Below are 27,417 nucleotides of genomic sequence, written 5' to 3'. Positions count from 1 at the left end.
CAAGCCCCCTGAAGCCCATCCTCCCACCCCCAGCCAACCCCCGCCCAGTGGGTGGTCGATCCACTAGGCTAGCAACGGAGGCTGCCCACTACCACCCGCTCCAGCTCAAGTCAACGTTGCCCGTGCGCACCAGTAGCAGCCTCCGGGATTCTTACCCAGATTGCATTATTCCCTTGCGGAACAGCCTACCAGCGACCATCCTATCAGCAGAGCCGCAACCCAGACAGCTCCAGTCCTTCAAGGAAAAGTGCAACAAGTATCTGCTGCACCTGAACTGGCAAACAACCACCGACGCCCTATGAAACGGTTTACCGGACCAGCGCCTCACTACTAGCACCCTCCACTCTCTCTCTAGGTAGGTAGGTACATTTTTATTTGAATTCGCAGAACCAAACGGGCGGTGTCGCCCAATTACATGGAAGCGAATGGAAACAGTAAAATATTGTAGGAAATAGCCTAACATGATAGCAGGGTGTAGTACAAAGCAAAGAACGCTCAGTCAATGATTAAAGGGGAAGTTAAGGCAAAAATTAAAATTTCACCAGTTGTAGTCTTCGGGGTGCTGAGTCGAATGTCTTGGTCCGAGAAAGCTGAGACGCTCCCTTCCTACTTGAATCCCAATCGAACTCGCGCACTTCCACCGAAACTGGGTGACTGCGCCCTACTAGATGGGGATTTGTATGCAAAATGTCACTAAAAGCGCCATTTCGTTCTTATAAAAGCACGGATGACCGCGATTGGCCCATATGTTGTAGTCTTTTGGACGCTGAGTCGACTAGTTTTGGTCCGAAAAGGCTGCAATGCAGCGTTCCTCCTTTATTCCCAATCGAACATGGTTGAACAAGTGGTCACGTGCTCCTGGGTGCCCAAATCACCTGGTCACCACGCCAGCAGGCGACAACTTTCACACCAAGGTTCAACTCGAGTTCAACTCGAGTGACAGGACTGCACCCAAAAAAGGTCAAACAGGCTAGTAAGTAATTAGTTGTACCCTGCAGGCACGGTGACCAGCTGACTGGTGTACGCAGGAGCACGTGACCGCGTGTTCAACCATGTTCGATTGGGAATAAAGGAGGAACGCTGCATCGCAGCCTTTTCGGACCAAAACCAGTCGACTCAGCGTCCAAAAGACTACAACATATGGGCCAATCGCGGTCATCCGTGCTTTTATAAGAACGAAATGGCGCTTTTAGTGACATTTTGCATACAAATCCCCATCTAGTAGGGCGCAGTCACCCAGTTTCGGTGGAAGTGCGCGAGTTCGATTGGGATTCAAGTAGGAAGGGAGCGTCTCAGCTTTCTCGGACCAAGACCATTCGACTCAGCACCCCGAAGACTACAACTGGTGAAATTTTAATTTTTGCCTTAACTTCCCCTTTAACGTTAAAGGGTAAGTATACCCTAAAATCAAATTTTCACCAGTTATTATTATTATTATTATTATTTCCCCTTTATTCACTTCTTTCGAAGGCGATAAGCCAGACCCACCGGGAAATATTTCCATGGGTGGGACAGCAAAAAGAAAGTGAAAAAACAAAAACAAAAATAAATAAATAAATAAAACCTAAAAACCAAAGGGACAAGAACTAGTTGAAGGAAGAGGAAGAAAGGAAAGAAACTCAATCCGAACTCCAACATCAAAACAATAATAAAGAATTTGCAGCGACAGGCAAAAATACATCAACCAATGAAGGGAGTAGTAACAAAGGAAATATCAGTCTTTATCAGTCGTTATTCAAGTCTCTTAGCTATTGAACATGCAAACGCAGCAGAGGTGCATCTACATGTTAAGGATAGTTCTCAGTATTTTAATCGAACCTTGTATAGCCTCCTGTTGCACAATAGCCAGGTCTCCTCCCTGCACAGTCCGAAGGCATTGAGGAGTCTCCCCCACCAAGCCTCCCAGGGCACCGACAACCACAGGGACCACGTCAACCTGGTTGAGGGACCAAATCCTCGAAATCTCCCGCTTCAAATCATAATATTTCGAGCGCTTTTCAGCCATTTTCTTATTGATGTTGTTCTCACCAGGAACGCTGATGTCTATAATGTAGGCGATGCGCTCCTTGTCATCAACAAGGAGCAGATCGGGCCTGTTTGCTGATAGTTTCAGGTCAGTTGGGACCGAATACTCCCAATAGAGGCGATACTGATTACTCTTGACCAATGCCTTGAGCTGGTGGTCGAATCGTGAAGCACCAGTAGGTAGACCTCGTGCTTTACACATTTCGAAGTGCACATACTTTACTATCCGGTTATGTCGTTCAATGTAACTGGTCCGAGCAAGAACTGGGCAGGCACTGACAATGTGGTCAATTGTTTCTAAGCTGCCCTTGCAAAGCCTGCAATTGGCATCAGTTCGAGGAATTGACTTCATTATGGCGTATTGGTAATTTTTCGTTTTGAGGGATTGGTCTTGTGCTGCCATAATCATGCCTTCAGTTGAAGGTTTCAGTGTCCTTGATTTCAACCACATGAAGGTAAGCTCCTTATCTAGGCGATTCTCCTCCAATCGGCTCCAATATCTCCCATGCAGCGGCATAGTGGAAAGTGTTTTGGATTTTCGCTCAGCGCACGCTTGTTTAATGGTATGCTTATTGGGTAAAGCTGGTCCAGCTGCTGGCAGATCCAAACTCGACAGGAACTTAGCGGCCTTTGCAGTTATTGAGTGGCTTTTTGTTGTAGGTTTTTGTTGATGATACTGATAAAGCAGGCTTATTCTGTCTATTGGGCTGGTACTCATGTAGCGGGCCAGGCCACACATGCTCCGGCCATGCATATCCTCACAAGAGACCAAGCCCCGGCCTCCATCTCCCCTCTTCATGTAGAGCCTGTTGACTGAGGCTTTGGGGTGGTGAAATCCAGACGCAGTCAAGGCTGATCTTGTCACTCGATCTGTGGTCTTGATTTCAGCCTCGGTCCAATTTACGATTCCATAACTATATGTCATAACCGGCAGAGCATAACGTTACGTATTGATGGCCTTGATCATGTTTCGCGCATTCAATCCACTGTTAAGAAGCAAATACAATCTCTTTTTGTATTCTGCAGTGAGTTGCGTCTTGAGCTTCGGGTGAGGTATCATGGCTGCTTGCACTACTCCAAGGTACTTGTATGTTTCATTGAGTCGTAGCGACTCTGCAATGGTCTCATCGCCAACCTGGATTATTATTATTATTATTATTATTATTATTATTATTATTATTAAATTTTTGATAGGGCAATCCCCACAGGCCTAAGGCCTTCTTACAGGGTACCCTAAATGTGCCAATACAAGGTTACGGAAGCGAGAAACAGATGTGCATAGGCGAATGTCAGCAGGTAAAGAGTTCCAACGATCTGAGCCTAGAAAACTAAGAGAAAAAAGACCATACCGATTTGAAGCAGGGGGAAGAGTAAGGGCTGCAGAAACTTGAGAGCGTGTACAGGAGTTTGTATGTGACAGTTGTAGTCTTCTGGGTGCTGAGTCGAATGGTCTTGGTCCGAGGAAGCTGCGACGCTCCCTTCCTACTTGAATCCCAATCGAACTCGCGCACTTCCACCGAAACTGGGTGACTGCGCCCTACTAGATGGGGATTTGTATGCAAAATTATTATTATTATTATTAAATTTTTGATAGGGCAATCCCCACAGGCCTAAGGCCTTTTGACAGGGTACCCTAAAAAATGAAGAACAGAATTACGGAAGGTATGCAAGGAAGAACTTGAGCGGACCTCCGCTGGGAGGGCATTCCAGCGGTCAGAGCCAAGGAAAGTGACAGAAAATAAACCATAGCGACGTTTGGCTGTCGGAAGAGCAAGGGAAGAGGACACTTGAGAGCGGGTGCGAGAACTAGTGCAGGTAGAATTAGAGCGGAGACAGAAACAGTTAGCAACAAAGACACTAGCCAGATCATGAAGCGCACGGTACGTTAGAACGTACAGCTTGAATTGGTACCTGACAGACAAGGGAATGATATGGTAGCGGGCAAGAACAAGGGAGACATCAGATAGGCGGGGCATGCAAAATACAATACGCAGCGCTCTATTACTAAGTCGGACAACACGGTCATGGAGGGAGGCAGAAAGGCAGTGAGCAAAGGAATTAGACCCATACTCAAGTATGGACTGAATGGAACAGATGTAGAAAGCCCTCTTAGCATCGATCGTTAAATGGTCTCGGACCTTTCTAAACATTCCTAACTTACAGCCTATTTTACGTTCTAATTGTGCAATGTGAACTCCAAAGGAGAGATGTTCGTCAAGAACTATACCGAGGTATTTCACGTGTGCACTAGGGGTGATGGTGACATCTTCAATCTGAACGTTGACATCGGGGTCAAGAGGTTTCGACTTTGGCCTGAACACAACAAGCTGGGAATGTCACTAAAAGCGCCATTTCGTTCTTATAAAAGCACGGATGACCGCGATTGGCTCATATGTTGTAGTCTTTTGGACGCTGAGTCGACTGGTTTTGGTCCGAAAAGGCTGCGATGCAGCGTTCCTCCTTTATTCCCAATCGAACATGGTTGAACAAGCGGTCACGTGCTCCTGGGAGTCCAAATCACCTGGTCACCACGCCAGCAGGCGACAAATTTCACACCAAGGTTCAACTCGAGTTCAACTCGAGTGACAGGAGTGCACCCAAAAAAGGTCAAACAGGCTAGTAAGTTGTACCCTGCAGGCACCGTGACCAGGTGACTGGTGTACGCAGGAGCACGTGACCGCTTGTTCGACCATGTTCGATTGGGAATAAAGGAGGAACGCTACATCGCAGCCTTTTCGGACCAAAACCAGTCGACTCAGCGTCCAAAAGACTACAACATATGGGCCAATCGCGGTCATCCGTGCTTTTATAAGAACGAAATGGCGCTTTTAGTGACATTTTGCATACAAATCCCCATCTAGTAGGGCGCAGTCACCCAGTTTCGGTAGAAGTGCGCGAGTTCGATTGGGATTCAAGTAGGAAGGGAGCGTCTCAGCTTCCTCGGACCAAGACCATTCGACTCAGCACCCCGAAGACTACAACTGGTGAAATTTTGATTTTTGCCTTAACTTCCCCTTTAACGTTAGAATACAACAACGGGGAGGCGGTAAACAGCACTGACTGGTACTGTGGAGTACCGCAAACGTTCAAAGATTCCTGTAGTGTTCAGTAGTGGGTACCGGGTGCTACTGCTAGCAAGACAGAACGGGAGGCAGGCTTGTTTGAACTGGTGGTACTGGGTAATACCACGCACGTCGGATGGCAGGGTGTTCCATAAAATGGACCCGCGAGCGGTTGGACGGTCGTGGCCGGCTTTGGAGGCAGATTTGGGCACTCGAAGGCCCAAGCTGCGTTGCGCGCGCGTTGTTCGAGTCTCTCACCACAATGTGATGTTATCTCTCATTCTGCTTCTCTCCTCACTACATGTTATCTCTCATTCTGCTTCTCTCCCCACTACATGTTATTGTTATCTCTCATTCTGCTTCTCTCACGACCATCTGCCCATTATTATTCATTCCCCTTCCTCCTCCCCTCCTCATGGTTTTACTGCATTGTGGCGTGCTTTGTCTACGCAGACAAATAATAGAGTGGACTTTCGTAAAAAAATAAAAAAAATAAAAATAAACAGTTTCGCTACAGCCCATGGCCCAGGGCCTAGGATTGCTGCAAGTGTAGGTCATTACGACACTCCTTCAGGATACCACAAAATGATTGTAGTATACGCCTGGAAGAAATCAGCCGGGAGAGGTCAGTGACTTTTGACGCTGTCGTGCCGGTGCGGAAGAGGACTCGCCCCAGACTGCCTCCGTGCCAGTGGCCCAGAAAGGTGGATAATCTGGAGTCAACATTTCTGGTATACGGGCTCCACCAATGGGCAATGGACCGACCAATTTCTGAAGAACCGACATGCTTCGCAACAGCTGCTACTATGTAAATGGCTGTGCACGTTGTTGTTGTTTTCTTTATTTCAATTGGCAAACCAAACATGTAACGTAATGATAGCCTACTTTACTACAATTATGTGTATGTACAGTATTAAAAAAATTGTAGTACTGTACAACACAAGACATACCGGTACTGCACAACAGTCTACCATGTCCATGCCATGGTCTATAACATACTCGTATCTACGTACAGTGTTGCAGTTGAACTGGCCCAGTTGCCAGTCTTGTTCTTGTACTTGTAGGGGACTTTTAATATTCCTTACCCGCACATCATCAGTCTACTTGCAATTGTTTTCAGTACATGTATGTGAGTTTTCTTCCAATCCGCCACCATGGCAAATTGTGTTTTGTTCGCCAATAAAAGAGGCTATACTTCTTGGATGCAAATCGGGTTTACACGCACCCGTACCCCCGCAGGCAACGGTGAACCCAGCGTCGGGCTCATCTCGGTCATCTGCATCTGCGGTTGATCAAGACTGCGCCGCCATGTAGACCTACAGACTCAGTCATGTACATGTAGTCTGTAGATCTACTGGACATGGACGACTGTCGTTGAAGACTGAAGAAAGGACTTACTGTAGCCGTGTAGGCCAGTTAGGGCTAGGTCTTCTACCGTTTGCAGACTCATGACACCAAACACACGTGGCACAGCGAAACTGATCATGTGCGACTGTTAGTGTTGTAAATGGGTGTGCTAGACGACGTCTAGTCTGCGATATCACATCGTTTCACAGCGAGTGAGGAGATCCGAGAAGCTAGTTCCCTGAAGGGAAGAGTGAAGTCGAGTAACGGGTAGCACCTCAGAGGGGAAAGAGTGCTGAAGGGCAATCCTTGTGAACGAGGAAGTAATTATACTTTATAGTTGTGGGTGGCTTCGGCGCCAATCTTGCAGCAGCGTGCACGTGGTAGAGAAAACATAGCACTGTCTTGATCGACAGGAATCAATGGAGATTGAACAAAAGCAAAGGAGGAATTCAGCAGGCAGAGCCCAACCCAGTCTGAGAGGTACCAGGTACTTGCTCGCCTTTCTGTTTTTTGCTGGCACACTATGCTGGGTACCGGACGCGGAAGGCCGCAAGGCTGCCGGCACCTGGCTTAGCCAGAAGGAGGTGGACAAGCGCGTAAAAGAGACGGACTTTCGCGTGGCTATCGTCATGTACGCAGCTGGTGACAGGGAGGAGGAAGAACATGGCGGTAAGCAGTCGTTTGATCAGCTGCTGAGGTCAGATAGCTCACATGCGATTTTGCAATGGGCCATTTCTCGAGTTAGCCAACTCCGGAAAAGCTGAACCTCCGACTGAGTCTGAATCACCAATTACTTCAATCATGAATCATAATGTAATGGTCTTATAATTATAATCTCAGAAACTTCCGTTCATCTATTCAACAATTCATAGGGTACCCTGTAAAAAGGCCCTAGGCCTGTGGGACTGCCCTATTCAAAATTTAATAATAATAATTAAAAAGCTTACGTGGAGATAAAAATGTAATCAACGCAATAAATAGAGTAAGCTGCGCACTCAGTACAAACACCATTAGCAAAACTTGTTTTCATGTAAATAAAGAAGCTTGTTCCTAAACGTTTTCGTCGCCATCTCACACACCAACCAAGGAAGGATTGCAGGTAGATACTGAAATTCCTCCTGACAGCTGTTTCGCCTTCATAAGGCTCATCAGAGAAGGTGATATTGAATAGGATGATATCAGGTGGAGATGGTCAGATTTATACTACAAAACATGGGCGCAAGATTCCTTGGTTGGTGTGTGTAATGGCTACTGAGGGTAGCAGTGAGTCGCCGCTGTGAGAGCGCATGGAGGAGAGGAGAGGAAGAGTTCTGTAATAACAATAATAATAATAATATATCAGGAGACTGGCCTAGAACATTTAGCCTCAGCAATGACTGAATGAGACTGGATCAGAGACCTTTTCAGCCCTGCATGAAAGTATTGGATCCATGTAGTCAAATAATAAATACTACTACTACTACTATGTGCTGCAATTTCCACTAAAGCAATTCGCATCAAATCTTGCGAAGGCTTGGCTTGATCTGCTCATTCATCTGCAGATATTCAGTCCACGTTTGAAGAAGCAAGTCACTCTCTCAGTCGATTTGCCATTAAAAGTTACAAGGTGAGCCAGTGCACATGTGTTGGTGGACTATCCCCCACGCCCTTCTCCGCACGCCACACCACAACACGCTGACTCATTTGGGTTGACAGATTGTTTCAGAGTTATAATTCACTAACTGGTGGCGGAGAGAACGGGGGAGAAAGACAAAGAAATAATAAACGACCAACAGCTATAAACAGAGAAAGGGCGAACACATCGAAACGACCAATGAGCGACCAGTACGTACGATACATGTGACCAGAACCAAGACAACAACACCGTGGACGAATCACACCACTCCCTCGCCCCCGAACCTGACTCGCACAGCGCATGCTCCACATAGTCCACGCATGCGCTACAACTAGTCGACAAACGCACTCACACAGGCAGAAGCAGATCCACACACTCTGACAACGCATACACCACATATACCACGTCATACGCATCACACCCATATACTGCACACCACGCACCACTCCCGTACAGACAGCAGACCATATTTGACACCGGACAGGACAAGACAGCGAGACCAGAGACAACAACGGGTGTAAATATTTTAAAAAGCGTATCGAATTTCGCAACACATGCAGCCTGAGTTACAGTATTATAATCGGCTTCGTTGTGACTATGACGCCGGTGTCAATGTGTGAGCATTCCTGGAGCACAAGTGTGACATTCCTGGTATTACCCCACAGTACATGTATACCGGCATACATTGTATCTTGCCAGTCACATCTACGCAATTGCCATAATTAGTTTTATGCGGGAACTTACCAGATTGACTGGAGGAGCAGCTGCTGATTACTGTATAAGTACAAAGTTTCGTTTGGACTGATTAATTCGCTATATCCGTTAGGGGGAACGAAATAACTAAAGTTTGTACCAAACTAAAGTGGCTCCTTCTGAACGTTCGGGGCCACAGGTCTCGACCAAAAACGAAATTTAGTACGTAACGAACCTGCTGGTGGAGTGATCTAGCGAAAGATTTCATAAATGAAAATTTGTACTTATACAGCAGTGTACTGTAACTGCAGCTGTAGCTGCTAGTAGGTACACAGTGACTAGCTGGAGTCATGGTTTGGTCAGGATTTATTCGGATGCTGCTGTTCCCCTGCCGCATTGAAGTACCAGCAAGTGTGTTGTGCTGCTGCTATGGCAGCACCACTGCGAATCCCGCATTGGCACAGTAACGTTACAGTCATGTATCAGCACTGTGCGAATTGTGCCATCCCTGCCGGCTAACTGTGTTCATAATTGTAGGTCAACTGCAAAAAGAACACGAAGGCGACGCAGTGTCAGGCAGACAGTGGGGACTTTCCCCTCATTGTTGCATACAGGTAAGTTTCGACTCCACTCATAGCATGGTGGGAGGGGGGGGGGGGCGGTGGAGTACCAAAGCGGGAAATCTCTAGGACCAGAAATATTCCATAGAAACACACATACAATGGGAAGGTTGCCTTTGTCAGTTTCCTTCTCTACAGATTTGATTTTTGACGAATTGGGGACATCTGGGCCTGAGATCCTCCGGCAACATAATCATTATGGTAATGGCCGTCGTGGCCCTATGTATGTGTTTATATGTATACAGTTGGGTAGGACCCCAGTATCAGTTGTCTGATGATTTCCTTGCGGCATGAAACTTGGAGTTGCAACAAGCCTGAATGTCCTCTACCGAGTCTGCTCTGTAAAGGCTGAAGATGTATTTTTCAGAGATAGGATGCGGGCGGCTTGTGCTAATATACACCCGATGTAGCACCAAACGGTTGGCAGTATTAAGGCTGCATGACGCAATATGCCTGTCACGCAACTTACGTGGAGGACAGGCACAAAAGAAACTGAACAAGCCCAATGAATGTTATACAGTAGCGCTGTGATAGCAACAGCAGGAAGAAGAGTAGCTAAAAACAACGCTAATAATCACACTTAGGCTAGTAGTATTTGGTAGGTCATCAACAACTCATTAATTTTGTCCCTTTAGTGTCTAGTGTCATTGCAGTGCATCGCACTTCTGCCCGGTTCCTTCACACTGCATGTTTTGACATTCCATTGTGTGTATGGCGTGATTCATTTTACCGTGTTGGTTTTGGCTACTCTTCAAGTCTTTGCGGCGCAGTTGCTATCGCATCACTACTGTATAAAAGTCAGTGTGATTGGACAGTTTCTTTTTCCTGAACTCCACTGGGTGAGAAGGCAGTAAAAGTACTGATGGTAGAGCTTTGAGGATGTTGATTGTGAGGAGCCTAAAGGCTATTGTTTCTGAGCTCTATTGCCGGCCGAGAAAACTATTTGAGAGACACAACCTTCACAGACTCAAGTCATGGTCATGACATGCCCGCTTGTATTGCTTCGTGGGGTTTCGGGACGTGGCTCCAGACATGCTAACTTAAACTCTGGCACTCACTTGGGGAGCCTCTTTGAAGTCTAATGGTTGGAAAAAATCAGCCCAGTCCCGCCGGATCAAAAGAGATGTCAGGCTTGTTGTTGTTTCTTGTGTGTGGACTATTGAATATCTAGCGGCGGGACCAGTCAAACGCGATTGTCAGAAGATGTGGTCAGTAAGAGCGTGTCACTGGTTGCAGCCGGCTTACAGTAAGTGACTTTTACATGCTGACTACACAGCTCTCTGCATCTCATACCGTATATTACACAGCTCTCTGCATCTCATACCGTATATTACACAGCTCTCTGCATCTCATACCGTATATTACACAGCTCTCTGCATCTCATACCGTGTATTACACAGCTCTCTGCATCTCATACCGTGTGTTACACAGTTCCCAATATCTAGCTAGCACCAGTCAATGGTTGGTAGCAATTACACGGAATGATGCAATGTGTAGTGTGGTCTATAGACCATGCATACAGTCACCACCTTGCGGGATTATCTTCCTCTTTATTTTTTTTGTAATACCCTGATATATATTCTATCTCAAACTGTGCAGCTGAACTGCCAGTATAGCCCTTCTGCAAACACTGCTGACTCGTCATTACAGGCCCGCCGGAACCGGTCCGGTTGGTCAGGTTAACACCGGACCACCTTTCTGGCCACCAACGCATGTTTACGCATGTCCCAGCCATATCAAACACAACAGTATGAAACTATGGTACGACCGGACCAATTGATAGCTGCTTCCGGCGGTCCTGCATTATGACTTATTTCGCATACAGTCAACTTCGCTAATAACGACTGCGGATATAACGACAATTCGCGAATAACGACAGAATGTCCATGCCCAGAGCAAAGTTCCATCCAACTGTAATACATATAATGAGACTTCGGGTATAACGACACTTCGCGAATAAGGACACTTTTCTGATGCCCCGCCGAGTGTTGTTGTAAACGAAGTTGACTGTAGTACATGACGTACTCTATAGTAGAGCACGCTATTCTGTCTGGTGTGGCCAAGGCTTGAGCACGCTATTCTGTCTGGTGTGGCCAAGGCTTGAGCACGCTATTCTGTCTGGTGTGGCCAAGGCTTGACTTGTCACGGAAGATAACTTGCCCTTTAGGGGAAGTATGGTGGGCCGATCTGTCCGGCATGTCCACGGTATGCTGTCTGTGCCATTGGGATCTTGCTGACAGGTCCATGCTACTCAACTTCAAGATGGGTAGTGGCAACTTGCTGCAATATGTCTCAACCCGGAGCCAGTTTGACAATGTCAAGAGCAAACGCGACAAAGTGGCTGTGTTTGCCACAGGTGATTACCATGGAGAAGGTGAGAGGGGCAGAATCTGGTAACTACTAGTAATCTCATATTGCTCATCCGTGTGCGGGCATTAGGGGTGCATATTATGGGTCATCGTACGTGACCCTAGCGAGTATAATGGTCACAGTACATGACGCAGGGGAGCATGGGGTCAAAGTCCATGACCCAGAGGTGCATCGGGTCAAAGTACATGACCTCACCATATTTGGTATTATGACGGCAATCCACTTGGGCTGCTCGCTCTGGTTTTCATCTTCTCTTGACATTGTCTATTTGCAACGGTTGCAACATACAGGCCATCAGGCATTCCTGGAAGCTGCCTACTACTTCCTCAGCAGTCGTCACGGCTACAAGATGACGCTGGTGGTGACAGACAACATGGACCTGTGCCAGGGTGATGCACAGTAAGCTGCATGGGTCCTGTGATGGGTCATGTGATCAAACTGGTGTACAAGTAGTCAGAATGGTATAGGGAGTTGTGCATGTACTGCAAGTCTACCCAACACCGTGCGGCACAGAGTTCTGATGTTAGGCCACCACCCTCCACACATATTACACTCAAGCTGGTACTACTACAGTGCTGGCAATTGAAATCCGACCCCCTCGCGATGCGTTCACATTCTAGCGGTCTCTATTTCGTAGTTTTACTATCCCATGTTGGGTCTTTGCGATGTGAGCGCACCGCTCAGGGGTCAGGGGGTCGGATTTCAGTTTCCAGCACTGTAGATTAGCATGTTCTAAACAGGGGCATCACAGGGCAGTGGGCAATGGTATGACCGGGATGGGGGTGGGGGGGGGGGGGTGTTCCCCGGGGGAAAATCTGATTTTCGGCCAATGGGGCATGTTTTAGCGTTCTTTTATTGCTTTTTTAGGTGAATTGGGTGGACCTTCCGGGACGAAAAGGAAAAGTGGCAGTCGCACTGGTCGTACCATGTTTGACGCCCCTGCAAAAGACAATCCTACTCCATTCTTCTACGCATTGTTCATGGATTTAGCCTGCCACATGTGTGTGCGTGTGTGTGTGTGTGTGGATCTCTTCTTCCAGTCTTGTCGGATCGCTCGCTGTCATTAGTCAGTAAGCGAAAGCTATACGTGGCCTGTGTCTTGTCCATTTTGCTGTACGGCAGTGAGTGTTGGACGCCCTTGAAAGCTGATAGTAGACGTTTGGATGCCTTCCATCATCGCTGCATCCGCACAATATTAGCCATCCCTCGCAGTCAGCAGCAATCCGATCGCATCACGTCTGCGCAGTTACATCGTCACTGGGGTGACCCAGTGCCACTCTCTGTTAAGATGCGCCATCGTCGTTTAGAGTGGCTTGGTCATGTGGCTCGGATGTCGGAGGACCGTGTCCCATTGCAGCTGTTGTTTGGTCGTTTGTTGGCTGCGCGCCCCTTCTGTGGTCCCAGGCGCAGGTGGAGAGACGTTGTGGCTACTGACACGAAGTCCATTCCAAATTGGTTTGATTGCGCACAAGACCAGTCAGCTTGGCGAGAGCAGGTTCTGGTTTTTCAGCCTCCTCGGGCAGTAGAGAAATCCGTACTCTGCTCATATTGCAACCGGGCTTTCTCTCGTCCTCAAGACGAGGCACGGCACAAGTGTTTGGCTGAGCGCCAACTTCCCGTCCACCAACAGCGTGGTTCAGCACAGTGCGTCAGTTGCTGCCGATGGTTCCGTAGTAAGGGTGGGCTTGCAGTTCATCGCTGCCAGCCTGCACTCCCTGATCATGCAGATACGGCATTGACGGCGTCTCTCGCTAGTTGCTGCTTTCAGCATTGTCAACGCTGCAAGTCCCGGGCTGGTTTTAATCGCCATAACTGCAACCGTGGAAAACGTCTTGCTGCAGCCGATAGGGAATCACTGCCGCTGATCTGCATGCATTGCCCGAAGCGTTTCCGACGACAGCAAGATTTGACGAGGCACCAGAAGTCCTGCCAATGACGGTGCCCTCCAAACTCTGGCCCCTCCGGGGGTGACATTGCCCAATGGGCAGTCATGCTATAGTAGTAGTAGTAGTAGTGTGTGTGTGTGTGTGTAAGTGTGTGTGTGTGTGTGTGTTTACATGTACTGCCGGTACAGCAATTGATTGCTATTGTTGATTAGAGACTGTTCTTAACTATGCATGCCAACCTGCAGGGTGTCAACAAGAGCGGTGAATGCTCTTTGGGCATCTCACCTCAATGGGGAGCATCTTCCGAGAATTGTGAATGGATACTATGGGCAATGGGAGCCGCAAGGCATGCTGTCATTCTTCTTCGGCTCCATCCTCGCAAATGTTGTGAGTGTCACAAGTCAGTAGAACATAGACCGTAGGTTGCAGCAACACGCCAGTGCCAGGAGCTGGGCCAGGTCAACATGAAGGTTTGCATGTTATCTTGGGCATGTTTTCTTGTGACTTACTGGCAGAACGGTTCTGGACTGGACTTCTTATAATCCTAGTATGGGCATGGCAGTGCCTTTTGATCTACTCCTGCCTTTTTTGACCTGGCAAGATACATACAATGCTTACTTTTTGCTGTCGCATGTGTCCTGCGCATAGGTCGAAGGAGACGAAGTCGTAGATGATGAGATGCTACTGCGCGAGCTGACTGTGCACAATGACTTTGGTCTAACTCTGGCCATACTGCCATGCAATTCTAAACAATATAGCACTGCCTTGCGCGTGCTCTTCACCGACATGAACAAGAAGTTTCAAGGCAGCATCGCAGGAATCTATGTGAATCTGTGAGTGACTAGGAGAGCTTCACCCAGGTCCATGATCTAACATGTCTCACACAGGGACCCTATGGCAGGACAGAGGGCAGGGAACAGATCATTTGAATGCGTTGTTGGTGTAATACCACCATACACACTTTCCAAGGCCCTGAAAGTTGGAACTATAATTTCTTTCATACACTAGGAGGCGTCCATCTACTCTGCGCGGAAACGTAATGGGTAGTATGTTTGTAATAGTTGTAGAAGGTATTTCCATTTTCATGCACCGGCGTTTGGTTGAAATTGTTCAACTAATTAAGCCCAATTTCATACAGTGCATTTTTTGGGATGGACAAAATGAGATTACTGCTGGTAATAGAGATTTCTCTTCATCAATCCATGACACTGGGTGCGCTATTCTGTTTGTGCAGACGAAGAAAGAATGCGGTTTCCCAGTTTCCTGAGGTCGAGGCGCTGGTTGAAGAGAGCAGGCGTGACGAGAGTCTGCGCAAACCGCTGATCATCCTGCGACCCGGTGCAAAGGTGCGTTGTTGCAAAGCTTCCTAGCTTAGCACTCTTGGTCATGTGGTTAGTACTAGTATGTGCTGTGCTGGGTAGTAACACTGATCCGCAACAATCTGTCATATCATTAACTCCTCAGACAAATCTCGATGGATGCGGCTAATGGGGTTTCTCGGCACTTGTGCCAGTGGTTATGAGACTTATCCCCTCACTTCCACCGTTTAGGCGCTGCATCTGCCGCTAGGGTTTACCGGGTGTTAGCGGCTGTCGTGAGTTCCCGTCGGGAACAGACCCGATAATTTACTTTTTTTTCAGATAAATCTCACTACCCAAGGTCTGCGCATGTTTGCAGCGTGACACTGGCACCTAGAAGTGGCACATCATGCTCCTTATTTTATTTCAACAATTATGGTCATGGCCATACTTGTCACTGCTATCTTACGGTGACAAGCCAGTGTATATTGTATATGGCCATGCACTGGTGTATGATGATGGGATGTACTTTGTGCAATCACCTGATGACGTCAGTAGTATGATGGGATTCATGCGCTCTGTTCTGCTTCCATAGGATGGCAAGAGGCCTGATCCAGTGGCTGTGTTCAACATGACCTACGAAAGCGTGGAGACAGCATACAGGAGTATTCTTCCGACACCCCCAACTCCACCAAGGACCATCAAGAAGCCCAAAGCAAAGAAGAAGAAGAAGAAGGCTGCACCCAAAGCCAAACCATTGCCAGACAAAGCAGAGAAAGTCCAGGAGAAAGTAGCAGACATACCTGAGAAAGTCTCCACAAAGGACACTGAACAGGAAAGATATCCACCACTGCCGGACAAGCCGAAAACTGCCGAGCGAAAGAAGGAAAACTTGGACACCGAAGGAAAGCCGGACGGTCCCAATGCCAAGATGGAGACTTCAAAGAGTCCAGGTAGTGTGAGGAAATGAAGCACTTGTATATGAGAAAGTAAAGACCACTCCATGTGTTGGCCTTTGAGGCAATGGTTTCTATGATCTAGGCTGGCAACGTTTGAAGCATGCTGACACAGCCTAACAATCTACAGCATGCATATATGGGTAAAGTCTTGCCTTTAGGACTTCATGAAAGTTTTTTTTGCTTTGCACATTGTACATGTCCAGAGAGGGAACGTATCAATAAAGCCAAAGTGGATGATCGGGACAGTGAGAAGGCGCCGGAGTGGGACGATGATATGATGACTTGGAATAGTAAGCAGATCAGTGTGCGTCTATAAATCAGCTAAGTAACTATCAGCCTTACCCCAAACAGAGTGGGTTTAGCACGTTTTGAAATGGATACGTCACCATCTCCCGGCACAAGCATGACCATGCGGGAACAAACACATCAAGCTTTCGAAAGTCTGTGACTACGGGTCGGCGAAGCCGGTCTGGCTAAGCTGCAATTGGTCAGCTGACTAGTGACATCATCGTTTCACAACTTGCTAATCATTTATGTTGTCAATACAATACTGTATTTCCCCGATTATAAGTCACACTTGATTATAAGTCACACTTGACTATAAGTCGCACCCCCACGTTCAGGTCTCAGCTATAATTATTGTTTCTATAATGATATTCACATAAGTAGGATGCCACACTCGATTGTAAGTTGCAGTGGCGGATCCAGGACTTGGCCGAAGAGGGGGCCCAAGGTACCCCCCCCCCCCCAAAAACAAAACAAAAAACAAAAACAAATTAATACAACAACAACAAAGTCCTGAAGTTGTGTCCTAACAAAATAATCAATACTACTACTACTACTGTGAAGAGCTGTTGTATTTAGGGTCCGGCGGGTTCTGCCGGCAGAAAAATTGGCAAAATTCGGTACTTTTTCTGGTAAGTTTCATGCATGTTTGGTATGTGGATAAAGAAATGGAGCAGAATTCGAGGAATTGCCAGCCATAAGGTTTGTATGGTTCTGCCAATTTCACTGCTTTTCGAGCAGAATCCGCCGGTCCCTAGTTATATTCCATTCTCACGACATTTTCTAACTGCACTGGAACATTTCCACTCGACAGCAGCTGTGACGGACCTTTGGACGGCTCTTCAACGCGAGCTCTCTTATCTACCGGTCCACTGAAGAACGACCTGATGTCAGACCCTTCCTCTTCATCGCATATCTGAAGGTAACCCGTTGGCTACAAGCGAAGTAGAGAGAGCGTTTAGTTTCTGACAAGTGAAAGAGAAAAAAGGAAGGACGAAGTCGACAGCACCGATCCCCCCTCCCGGCCGACAGGACTTCAGCCCAGCGCGATCGCTGCACTATGTACCAGGCCCTGCATTTTTGGCACGTTTTTCACATGTTTGAAGTGCGGCCGTGTCCTCAGGTCGCAGTGCGTACAGTAGTTGTACACAGCGCGCTGGCTAGTACAGTGCTAGTGCGTGACACTGGACACGTTACTGTTGTATAAAAGTACCCAGCCCGCGTGACCCACTTGACACACCAAGTCATTTCGAGCGCTCATTCTACAGTCTACTGAAATCCTAGACCAAGGTCGAAATTTTCAAAGGGGGGGGGGGCAGCCCCCTGCCCCCCCCCCCCCCCCTGGATCCGCCACTGAGTTGCACCCCTATCTTTGCCCAAGAAGTTAAACATAAAGTGGTGTGACTTATATTATATAACGTTATTGGGGAAAATACAGTAATCACTCAATTATTGTATGGTACAAACCTCCCCGAGCTTTAGGTTTCCTTGCACATCTAGCACTCTACCTATGCCATGACTAGGCAGCCTCACAGGGTTGAAAGGGCTAGTTGTCCGGAGATTGAGTATGCCATGCATCTTGCAGTTGTTCAAGTGTGACATACCAGCCTGAGTGCTGCTCTGAGCTGCTTGCTTTCAAAACAGGCAGGGAAGTTGCATCAGATGGGCTGAGGTGGAAGGGCAATGCAATGTATCAAACAGGAAAAGCAATTATGTTTTTTTCCCTTCATGTCCACAGCTCCAATATGTTTTTTTCCCTTCATGTCCACAGCTCCAATATGCTTTTTTCTCTTCTTATTCCCGTGTTAGAAATCCATTGAAATCTGAACTGTGTACTGTATATTTCATGTACAGAGGAGGAGGAGGAGGATTCGGCTGAGACTACATTCATTGGCAACAGTGACGACGTGGCATACCTCTCAGAGCGGATCAATCGTTTTGAGCAGCTATTGCGGATTCGACCTACGGCAAGCCTTCCACTGCTGAGGGCGGGCGAGATGGCCAGGCTGCATGAGATTGCACCGCTGGTAGTAGTGCTCTACTACACGCCATGTAAGCCGCACTCTCAAACTGTGCACAGGGGCCGAGAAGTGTGCAGGGTGTAAGCACTCTCAAACCGTACATAATGGCGGAAGTGTGCAGGGTTGTAGCCAGTTTGTAATTGAAGAGAAGCAGTTGGGTTAGTTGGCGCAGACCTGCCGGTGTGCACATCTTCTTCGCCCTATACATGTGCTGCACCATGGTAATGTGGGCTTACTGCCATTTTTACTCAAGTTAAATCATGCATTGTAGTGATTGTACAGTGGTGCTGTCGATTTAGAAATGGAGCGGCCAAACCTTAAGAGGACCCAGTGCCATGCTATGCCGCATTGCCCACATCATCGGGCCCTGGTGTGCGTTTAGATCAGCATACCAATGCTGTGTTGGAAATGAAGCCTTCGGAGTATCTAGAAGTAGGGAGACGTCCTTCTGAACTTCAGCTTGGTAATGATTGGTGAATTGCAGATGGGGAGTACCCGAGTGTATTCCGATAAAGCCAGTGCAGTTGGGCAATCACATATCGATAAGTGTCCGGTTGAAACTCAGGCCAGACTTCCCCTGCGTCTTAGTTGATAGTGAAAAGACTACCGCGAGAATCAGTTTAGTTCCTAGTGCAATATGAACATGCCAATTCCTGCTGATGCAACACTGGTTTGTTTCTTCTTGTTCCGCTGGTTTGGTCGACATGCAGACACGTCACCATCACGTGTGTTTAGGGTCGTCATGTCCGATGTTGCAGGGGAATTCAAAGGTAATTTACCCCAGTCTTGTTACAGATACACGGCCATTCCTTGGAACACAAAGCAGGAACACAAAGGATGAGTATGTATTGTCTCTCTACATTATTGTTGAGTTACTGAAACTAAAAACGATAACTACAAATCCAAGGGAAGAACAAACAGACTGAAACACACAAGACTCTTGATTACCACTTCGCACATGCTCATATCACAGATGCACGCGATTAGATGAAGACATTTTGGGGAATGTCATCACAACAACAAAAGCACTGAGTAGTTGTACACCAGTCTGTGTGATTACTATCACACATATTCGGATTTAAAATAGGACCGGCTAACATGTTTTCTCATGACTAGGCATCATCTTTAAAAAGCGATCAACCTCGCCGACTCCACTCATGGCATGCACTGCGGCATTCTCCATCCCTGAAGCTGGCACGCAAAGGCCTATTGAATGATGCATAACATTTCTGGAAGCTCGCATATATGATATTGCTCTGCATTGCGACACAATCATTGCAGTATTGCCAAGTTCCTGAATGATGACAATGATTTTCTGCACGGTTGTATGTTCTTCAGGCAGAGAAGCCGAGGTGGCATTCCGAGCCATCAACTGTGCTCAATTGGTCGACGTCTGCAACCGGCAAGACGTCAGACACACGCCGTCCATTGCATTTGTAACCCAGCAGAAGGGGTCAAAGTAAGTTTGACTGTGCTGCCCGCGCCAAACGGCAGCGACGGAATTGAAAGGACCCGGCTTCATGAGCCTCTCCGACATTCAGCGACACGAGCTGCTACGTGTCATTCACTGAGTTAACTGGAGATGTGGAGATGTACCACTGCCTGACATGCTGAGCAACATACCCGAGTGTGTGTATGTTTCAGTGCTGATGCTTGAACAACGCTCATTTATTTATCCAAGCATATGAAGACGGTGGAATTTGACATGCACTTCTGCTCGATGCTTGCAGGGCCGCAAAGCATGTCAAGTACAGAGACTACTTGGACTACGGAACAGTCTTCAAGACCATAAACCTGTAAGCCTGTGAACACACTGCATTGAGTAAATGATGGCTTTCTTTGTGTGTAGCGGGCGCCCCCGCGCGCGCGCGCACACACACACACACACACGTACGGACACACACACACACACACATACACGTACGGACACACATCCGCGGCTTCACGCATAAGTAAACACACATGTACACACAAACACAGGAATTATTATGCCCACATGCTATGGTTGATAACTTAGCACTATTTCCGTTCTGGCATAAATACACTTCAGACATGCCCTATTTGCGCCAAAACAGTAAACCAGAAACAAGGAGAATGGTCCTTTCACACTGTTAGTGTGTGTGTGGGGGGGGGGGGGTGCTTTTGCTCTTTTTTAAATAGTCGACAACATGACATGTTAATTAAAAAACAATGCTTTTAACGTTATTTACTTCTCATTTCTTTTAGTCGCCTGCAACCCGCTGTCAAGCAACTATCCACCCGGCAGCAGCTTATCGATCTCATCCTAAAGCAGTACGGGAGCATGAGTGAGACCGTCGCTGTGGCATTGCTGAGCTCGGGCCAACTCACTGGTGAGCAGCCAATTGCAACTGCACCCTCCAGTGTGGATAGATATTGTGTGCTGTGTGCTGGAGGCCAGCCACCGAATGCACTGGAATCAGAAATGCCTTTTGCCTAATCTACGGGCCACCTTGCTGCATGAAGACACCAGGCTGGCTTGGTGCACTGGAACTTTGCTACCGGTACTGCGATTAAAAATATGATTTTTGGATAACAAGGGCAGCAGTAGCAGATATTTGTTTTTTTACATCTGTGACCGACTGAGACTCCAGCAGTTGTTGCCATTGAGTAGGGCGTGTAGTCATCTAAACTGAAGCAAGGTAGATCAAGATTTGGAAAGACTCCTTTTACTGAGTCCTTTCCCCCAATTTTGATCCCAGGCAGAAGTCATGCCAAGTAAAGAAGACCAAGAGCATGCAGTGTACTAGGTCACACACTTCGCCCGCACCAACCCTGAACTAGTGTTGCCTTGTCTTCTTGCACAGAGTTCGCTGCCTTCAGCAGCATGGCTGGCAAGTGGAAGGGACGCTTCCTGTTTGTGAATGCTGTTGGTGATCTCCTGACCTATTTGTGAGTCACAGTGGTTTGCTGGCCATCGGTTGGCAGGCAGCACAATGGTCGTGTACATTTTAAAACCTTATGCAGATGTTTAGGATATTGCCGTGGCCGCAGTGCAGCAGTTGGTTGGGAAACTAGATGAAGCCATGTACATTGTGACATTGCCATGCTTCGTGTACAGGAGGTGCACATGCGTAACGTACACAATCCTGTGCGTGAGTGTGTTCTCAGTCGGACTTCTGACCCCATTCACATTCACATAGACCTAATCACAGTGCGTTGCACTAGGTCATTGCAAGAGGAAAAGACTATCATCATCTCTCAAGCATGTGCATGAAAAGCATGACAAGGAGAAAGGACTACAAATCATGGAGTCATAAAATAACTTTGTACATATGCATGACGAGTACATATGCATGATGTAATGCAAGAAATCACAGGGTGACAGCGTGGCACAATGTATATCTGCATGTTATATGTTTTCTGTGCATATGACGCCCATTCTGACTGAAATGTGTGTGTGTGTGTGTGTGTGTGTGTGTGTGTGTGTGTGTGTGTGTGCGCGTGCGTGTGCGTGTGTGTGTGTGTCCCATATGGTGCAGTGGTATGTGCAGCGATTTCCAATCTATAGGTTGCGGGTTCGATTCCCGACGATTATGGTCACACACATCTTTCTTCTCTTTCTCAGACTCCTCCTGACTTTTCTTTCATTCTCCTGGGTGGTTACCAACAGCCAGTGCATGCCGGAGTATGTGGTGTGATGTGTGTGTGTGAAAAAAATGAAAAAAGAAGAAAAAAAAGACCAAAAAGTAGGGATTCACTGGCCAGAAAAACCCACTTCATAGTTGTGTGGTGTAGACCAGGCTGAATAGTGGTGGTCAATTCTTCAGCCTTGCAAGCTGTTGAATGGTGCAATCCCAGCACAAGCTGCTATGGCTTCTGCTGTAGCATCGCTATCATCGCCTCCGGCGATGGGCGTCCAATGGTCCAATGGTGTGTGTATGCGTGCGTGCATGTGTGTGTGTGTGGGGGGGGGGGGGGGTATATGGTGTGTGTGTGTGTCCACGTGTGCGTGCGTGCGAGTGTTTCTGTGCGTGTGCTGTGTGTGTATGTGTGGTGTGTGTGTGTGTGTATTATCGGCTTTCATGGTTACTGTGTCAATCTCGTGCAACACAGACTTGAAAAGCACAATGCTCGAGTCCCCGCTTTGCTGCTCCTTAAGCCCCGTGATCTGGCTGAGCCTGCAAAGCTGATGCCAGGAAAGTTCACCGAGGACAACATGAAAACGTTCTTCAAGCAGGGAACCCAGCCAAGAATGGTAAGAAAGTTCAATTCTGAAACCCCCAGTGAGAGTATGCAGGGCATTGCCGCAATTTGCTAGGACACTGCTCAGGTGGTTCCCGCAGGCTGGTGCCATATAAAGGGTGCGCGATGATATGGCCACAAATTCCTACACCTGTTCAAGAGCCGTGAAATGCATAAGTATTTAGATATACATGCCAGCTGGTGGCATTGGGCCAGAGGTTTGCTATATCACTTCACGTGCTACAAAAAAATTGGGCCACCGAATTAACGGTATTGTGCGTGACACACGCGATCCTAATGAGTCCCTGCGCACGCCCGAATACAGCAAGGAGCAAGGAATAGGCTGCAAACATACTCACATATTGATTTCGCCTCAATGGAACATTGTTCAGAGCAGCCACGGACGAAATAGAACATGTTTGAATCATGCCAGCGGTGTGTGCATCCATGTTGGACAGGACAACACTTTTTGTCAATGGTAGGGCCTTTCGCGCCGAAAGCTCCACTGCCTGATCCACAGATCACTATAGATTTTCAACCGTCCCGACTTCGGAAGCAACCAAATGACAGGATGCAGCGCTTATTGACGACATTGGTCGGAGTTTGATCGTCATTTCACCTTCTATCTTCGCGACTGCCTGATCCACAGATCACTATAGATTTTCAACCGTCCCGACTTCGGAAGCAACCAAATGACAGGATGCAGCGCTTAGTGACGACATTGGTCGGAGTTTGATCGTCATTTCACCTTCTATCTTCGATCCGCAATCGTTCCTGAAACATCACCAGCACCGCCACCTCGTCGCTCAATGACAGAAGTTTTGGTGAGAGCTGCTCGTAAGACACATTCGCCAGCAACGGTCAAGATATAGTGCTGACAGCACTGGATCGTCAACGATCGGGTTTGACCGACTGGTTCGATGGACAAAAACTTGGATATTCAATATGCACAATCTAGATATTATACATGTATCCATGGCAGAAACCGAAAAAGTCGGGTACTGATGAGTGGAGTGACCCGAATCAATGAATTAACTCTGGGTAGCCCTGTGCTACTAATTCACTACTCCCTTGCATCTCTCCACTATTTTTTCCACTCTTCATTTTCTCTGTTCTTCTTTACGGTGCGTTGGCCAGTGCTAGCGCCGAGACCTTAGGTTGGTGTTGTCAGTCCTGCTCCACTGGTACAGACTCCCCGGCAGCAAGCCTCAGGCGCGTGCGCCGGTGCCCTTTAAGGGGGGGGGGGTTCTGGGGCCTCCCGGGAATTTTTTCAAAAAAATGAAGCAAAATCCTGCATTTTGAGCGAAAAAGGGGGCACCCAGGGCACCATACGGGGCACGCGCCTGAGCCTGTACCAGTCCCTTCAGCCCCTGTCTGTCTTGCACACAATGCGGCTATAAACGTGTCTTACCACTGTCGTTACAGGGTCAGCTCACTCCGGCCAATGCAGGTCGCCTGCTAGATGAAGGCAAGACACTATTTGTCTACATTGGTCAACTCGAGTCACCCAAGGCAAACGCAAGCACACCACAGACACAGAAGCAGCCATACTGGGCGAAGCTCTTGCAATCACTGAAGGCGGTTGCATTGGAGCCGGAGTTTGAGGCCCATTATTGCTTCGTCTGGCTCTCCAAGTAAGGATGATGTGGTGTTGGGGGGGGGGGGGGGAGAATGTGCACTACATGTAGTTTAGGACCTATTAAATCATTGACCGGTGGTTGCATGACCGGTGGTTGCATGACCAGTTTTATACAATGCATCTTTAATTCACTCTGGCAAACCACAGTCACAATCACCTTTTCATTTCTTATTTTACTGCTACAATGTTATTCTGTATACACAGGAGCACACCTGGGCTGGATGAGATACAACGCAGTCTGAACATAGGTCTTGAGGATGCAAGTGCCACATTGATCAGCATGAAGGCAGTAAGTGTTCTACCTTGCATATCTTCCACCGTGTGCCTGCTACTGTTACTGCTACAGGCGCTCTGCTGAAATTCTTGAAAAAATGGAGCCGAAATCAGGACATTTTTATTGATTTGTGAGGCTACTGCGGAAAATAGTTGCATACCGGTAGTCAATACCGTAGTGTCTGACGCCCCTGGCAATACTCAATGATCATGACCTGCCACACATTGCACGTGCATGCACTCCCTGCAGCTGTGAGCAAAACTCTGAACACAACTGTTTCTTCTGCTTACCCGAATCTGCTGAAGGAATCAGCATTTGAATTTTCCGGCTCTCCAAGTAAGAAAGCAATCCGCGACTTTCTCACAAGCTTTGATGAGGGCCGAGCCTACCCAACTGGTAAGGGCACGTGTGGCAGCACTATTGAACTTGGCAGGGTACCGGTTATGATTGAGTAACAACCCTGGCCAAGCCAGCTAGGGTACCAAGAACATCATGCAGTCTTTACTGGGTCTTCTACATCACCTGGGCAACATAAGATACCAAACAGCCACTTCAGCAGAGTGGGTATAGACTCTATATCTGAACAGAATCTGAAAAAGATGTATGGTAGTAAAGGGTACATGCACGTGGTACATTTTGAGGCCACAAAAAGCTGAAAAAATAAATTAATCAAAACTCCCAGAAATAATTCTTACCCACTCTCCTCAGTGAATGCTGGTGGTGTCCGTTCTACATCCTCTGATCTTGCAAATTTGTCCAGGACATATGTTAAAATCCGACTGGAAGCCAAGAGGCAAAGCAACAGATTTCCTCAGCAAATCCAAACTCCTGCCATTCTGGAAGACAACTGATGCAAGCAGCAGGAGCATCAAGGACGATGAAACGATCAGCGAGTCTAATATACAGCGCAGCCGAATCCGAGTCGCATCTCCGGACGATGAAGACTTGGAGGCGGATGAAATTGAAGACCTCCCCACAGATCGGGACGTGAACACAGCACCGCACAAAACTGTATCCAAGCAGCGCGATGAGCTGTGACAGAAAGTTGATGCTACACAATATGTTTACTAGTTAATACCCTGAGCTACAGAATAAACCTTGAGTCCCAATCCCCCCCCTCCCAATGGATATGCACTATTTTAAAAAAATATACCACTCTGTTTCAAGAGTGAAATTGGAATTGGAATGCACCATTTTCTGCATTGCTTACTTCATCACCAGGTAGGCACGTCTGTCAAGGCTTCCCGCAACGACTTCACAAGTTCCCTGTGCCAAGCTAAACAAATTGAGCACAATCATTTTATAAAAGCCACTTCATAGAGCCTTTGGATTGCTTGTAATACTATTAAGAGTAGAATGCACTCCCAGCATATTTACTCTTACCGGTAATGATTATTATGTGCACGTGTGCGTCTGTACCAGTATGTGCATATCAAGTTGTCTCCTTGCAAGAGCACTGAAGTGCAGTGGAAAACAAGGTACACTGTCCACCATTGCTTTTAAATTCCAGCGTTGCAGGGGGAAATCTATACATACTCCATGGTGTATGGACACCTACTGGCTACATAAATGTAAAACATACCGATTTACAGCCCACATGACAGTCAATCGAGTACTGTAAAAGCAGAAATTTTCGGTGGTACATGGTGTCTAATTTTCGTTAAAGGGGAAGTTAAGGCAAAAATTAAAATTTCACCAGTTGTAGTCTTTGGGGTGCTGAGTCGAATGGTCTTGGTCCGAGGAAGCTGAGACGCTCCCTTCCTCCTTTATTCCCAATCGAACTCGCGCACTTCCACCGAAACTGGGTGACTGCGCCCTACTAGATGGGGATTTGTATGCAAAATGTCACTAAAAGCGCCATGTCGTTCTTATAAAAGCACGGATGACCGAGATTGGCCCATATGTTGTAGTCTTTTGGACGCTGAGTCGACTGGTTTTGGTCCGAAAAGGCTGCGATGCAGCGTTCCTCCTTTATTCCCAATCGAACATGGTTGAACAAGTGGTCACGTGCTCCTGGGTGCCCAAATCACCTGGTCACCACGCCAGCAGGCGACAACTTTCACACCAAGGTTCAACTCGAGTGACAGGACTGCACCCAAAAAAGGTCAAACAGGCTAGTAAGTTGTACCCTGCAGGCACGGTGACCAGCTGACTGGTGTACGCAGGAGCACGTGACCGCGTGTTCAACCATGTTCGATTGGGAATAAAGGAGGAACGCTGCATAGCAGCCTTTTCGGACCAAAACCAGTCGACTCAGCGTCCAAAAGACTACAACATAATTATGGGCCAATCGCGGTCATCCGTGCTTTTATAAGAACGAAACGCCGCTTTTAGTGACATTTTGCATACAAATCCCCATCTAGTAGGGCGCAGTCACCCAGTTTCGGTGGAAGTGCGCGAGTTCGATTGGGAATAAAGGAGGAAGGGAGCGTCTCAGCTTCCTCGGACCAAGACCATTCGACTCAGCACCCCAAAGACTACAACTGGTGAAATTTTAATTTTTGCCTTAACTTCCCCTTTAACTTCGGTGCCGACAATACCTAAAAATAAAATAAAACGCACCGAAAATGTACGTACATGCATGACGACTGCAGTACGGAAAACTGGTTTACCGAAATTTTCGCGCTACCATACCCTCAATTTTGGGAAACACCGAAAATATTACACCACCGAAAATTCTTGCTTTTACAGTATGCTACAGACGACAGTGCTGCCAATGAAATCCGATTGTGCAAGTGTGCGCTGTGCAGATCTAGACCTGCAAACGCTGGTACGTTCACTGGTCAAAGGAACAACGTTGACTACATCATGACTGATTTGAGTCCTTTCATTGAGAGGGCACTGTAGTCAGGTACACACATGTAATAAAAAAAAATTTGTAGTGCTGCTGTGCATGTAGTGAGATTCTGCAAAACGAACTTGGCAGCAGCGAAAAAAGAATGCGGAGTCGTTCATGAAAAGTTGTCCACGATATTCACGGAAATGCAGTGCAAACAATCACAATATGGCCAGCTCTGTACTTCGAAGTAGAATACAATCATGCCCCTCCGGTTAGAAGCATGCGAGGCATCAACTTTTCATCAGGGAGTCGTAAAATACCCATTGTACATTGTACGACTC

At 47.4% G+C, this 27,417-nt stretch overlaps 1 protein-coding gene across 3 annotated transcripts; it reads left to right on the top strand.

Moving 5' to 3' along the window:
* Positions 1 to 6,504: 6,504 nt before the first annotated feature.
* On the top strand, positions 6,505 to 25,830 carry LOC135809346 (uncharacterized). 3 transcript variants are annotated; one of them, XM_065322680.1, is made up of 22 exons: positions 6,506 to 7,103; positions 7,976 to 8,040; positions 9,280 to 9,356; positions 10,534 to 10,608; positions 11,603 to 11,736; positions 12,023 to 12,131; positions 13,864 to 14,005; positions 14,267 to 14,451; positions 14,853 to 14,964; positions 15,512 to 15,869; positions 16,079 to 16,165; positions 18,015 to 18,212; positions 18,892 to 18,951; positions 19,520 to 19,640; positions 19,912 to 19,977; positions 20,408 to 20,532; positions 21,007 to 21,091; positions 22,256 to 22,397; positions 23,810 to 24,018; positions 24,228 to 24,312; positions 24,603 to 24,693; positions 25,058 to 25,830. In XM_065322680.1, exons 1-22 carry the CDS (start codon positions 6,854 to 6,856, stop codon positions 25,333 to 25,335), a joined length of 3,054 nt encoding a protein of 1,017 aa, XP_065178752.1. In that variant the 5' UTR covers positions 6,506 to 6,853; the 3' UTR covers positions 25,336 to 25,830. The 3 variants fall into 3 exon arrangements, with proteins under 3 accessions (XP_065178754.1, XP_065178752.1, XP_065178753.1); XM_065322682.1 differs by lacking the exon at positions 24,603 to 24,693 and having other exon boundaries at positions 6,505 to 7,103; positions 25,058 to 25,216; XM_065322681.1 differs by lacking the exon at positions 7,976 to 8,040 and having other exon boundaries at positions 6,979 to 7,103; positions 25,058 to 25,826.
* Positions 25,831 to 27,417: the final 1,587 nt, after the last annotated feature.

The sequence above is a fragment of the Sycon ciliatum genome, chromosome 2, assembly GCF_964019385.1.
Source record: "Sycon ciliatum chromosome 2, ocSycCili1.1, whole genome shotgun sequence".
Classification (NCBI taxonomy): Eukaryota; Metazoa; Porifera; class Calcarea; order Leucosolenida; family Sycettidae; genus Sycon; species Sycon ciliatum.
This window is presented reverse-complemented; position numbering and strand designations above follow the sequence as displayed.

Excerpts from the sequence above, each read along its gene's own strand:
- LOC135809346 (XM_065322680.1), top strand. The coding sequence starts at position 6,854 with ATGGAGATTGAACAAAAGCAAAGGAGGAATTCAGCAGGCAGAGCCCAA. Across the intron at positions 7,104-7,975 it reads GGAGGAGGAAGAACATGGCG|ATATTCAGTCCACGTTTGAA; the intron begins GTAAGCAGTCGT and ends ATTCATCTGCAG. Across the intron at positions 20,533-21,006 it reads GAGCTCGGGCCAACTCACTG|AGTTCGCTGCCTTCAGCAGC; the intron begins GTGAGCAGCCAA and ends CTTCTTGCACAG.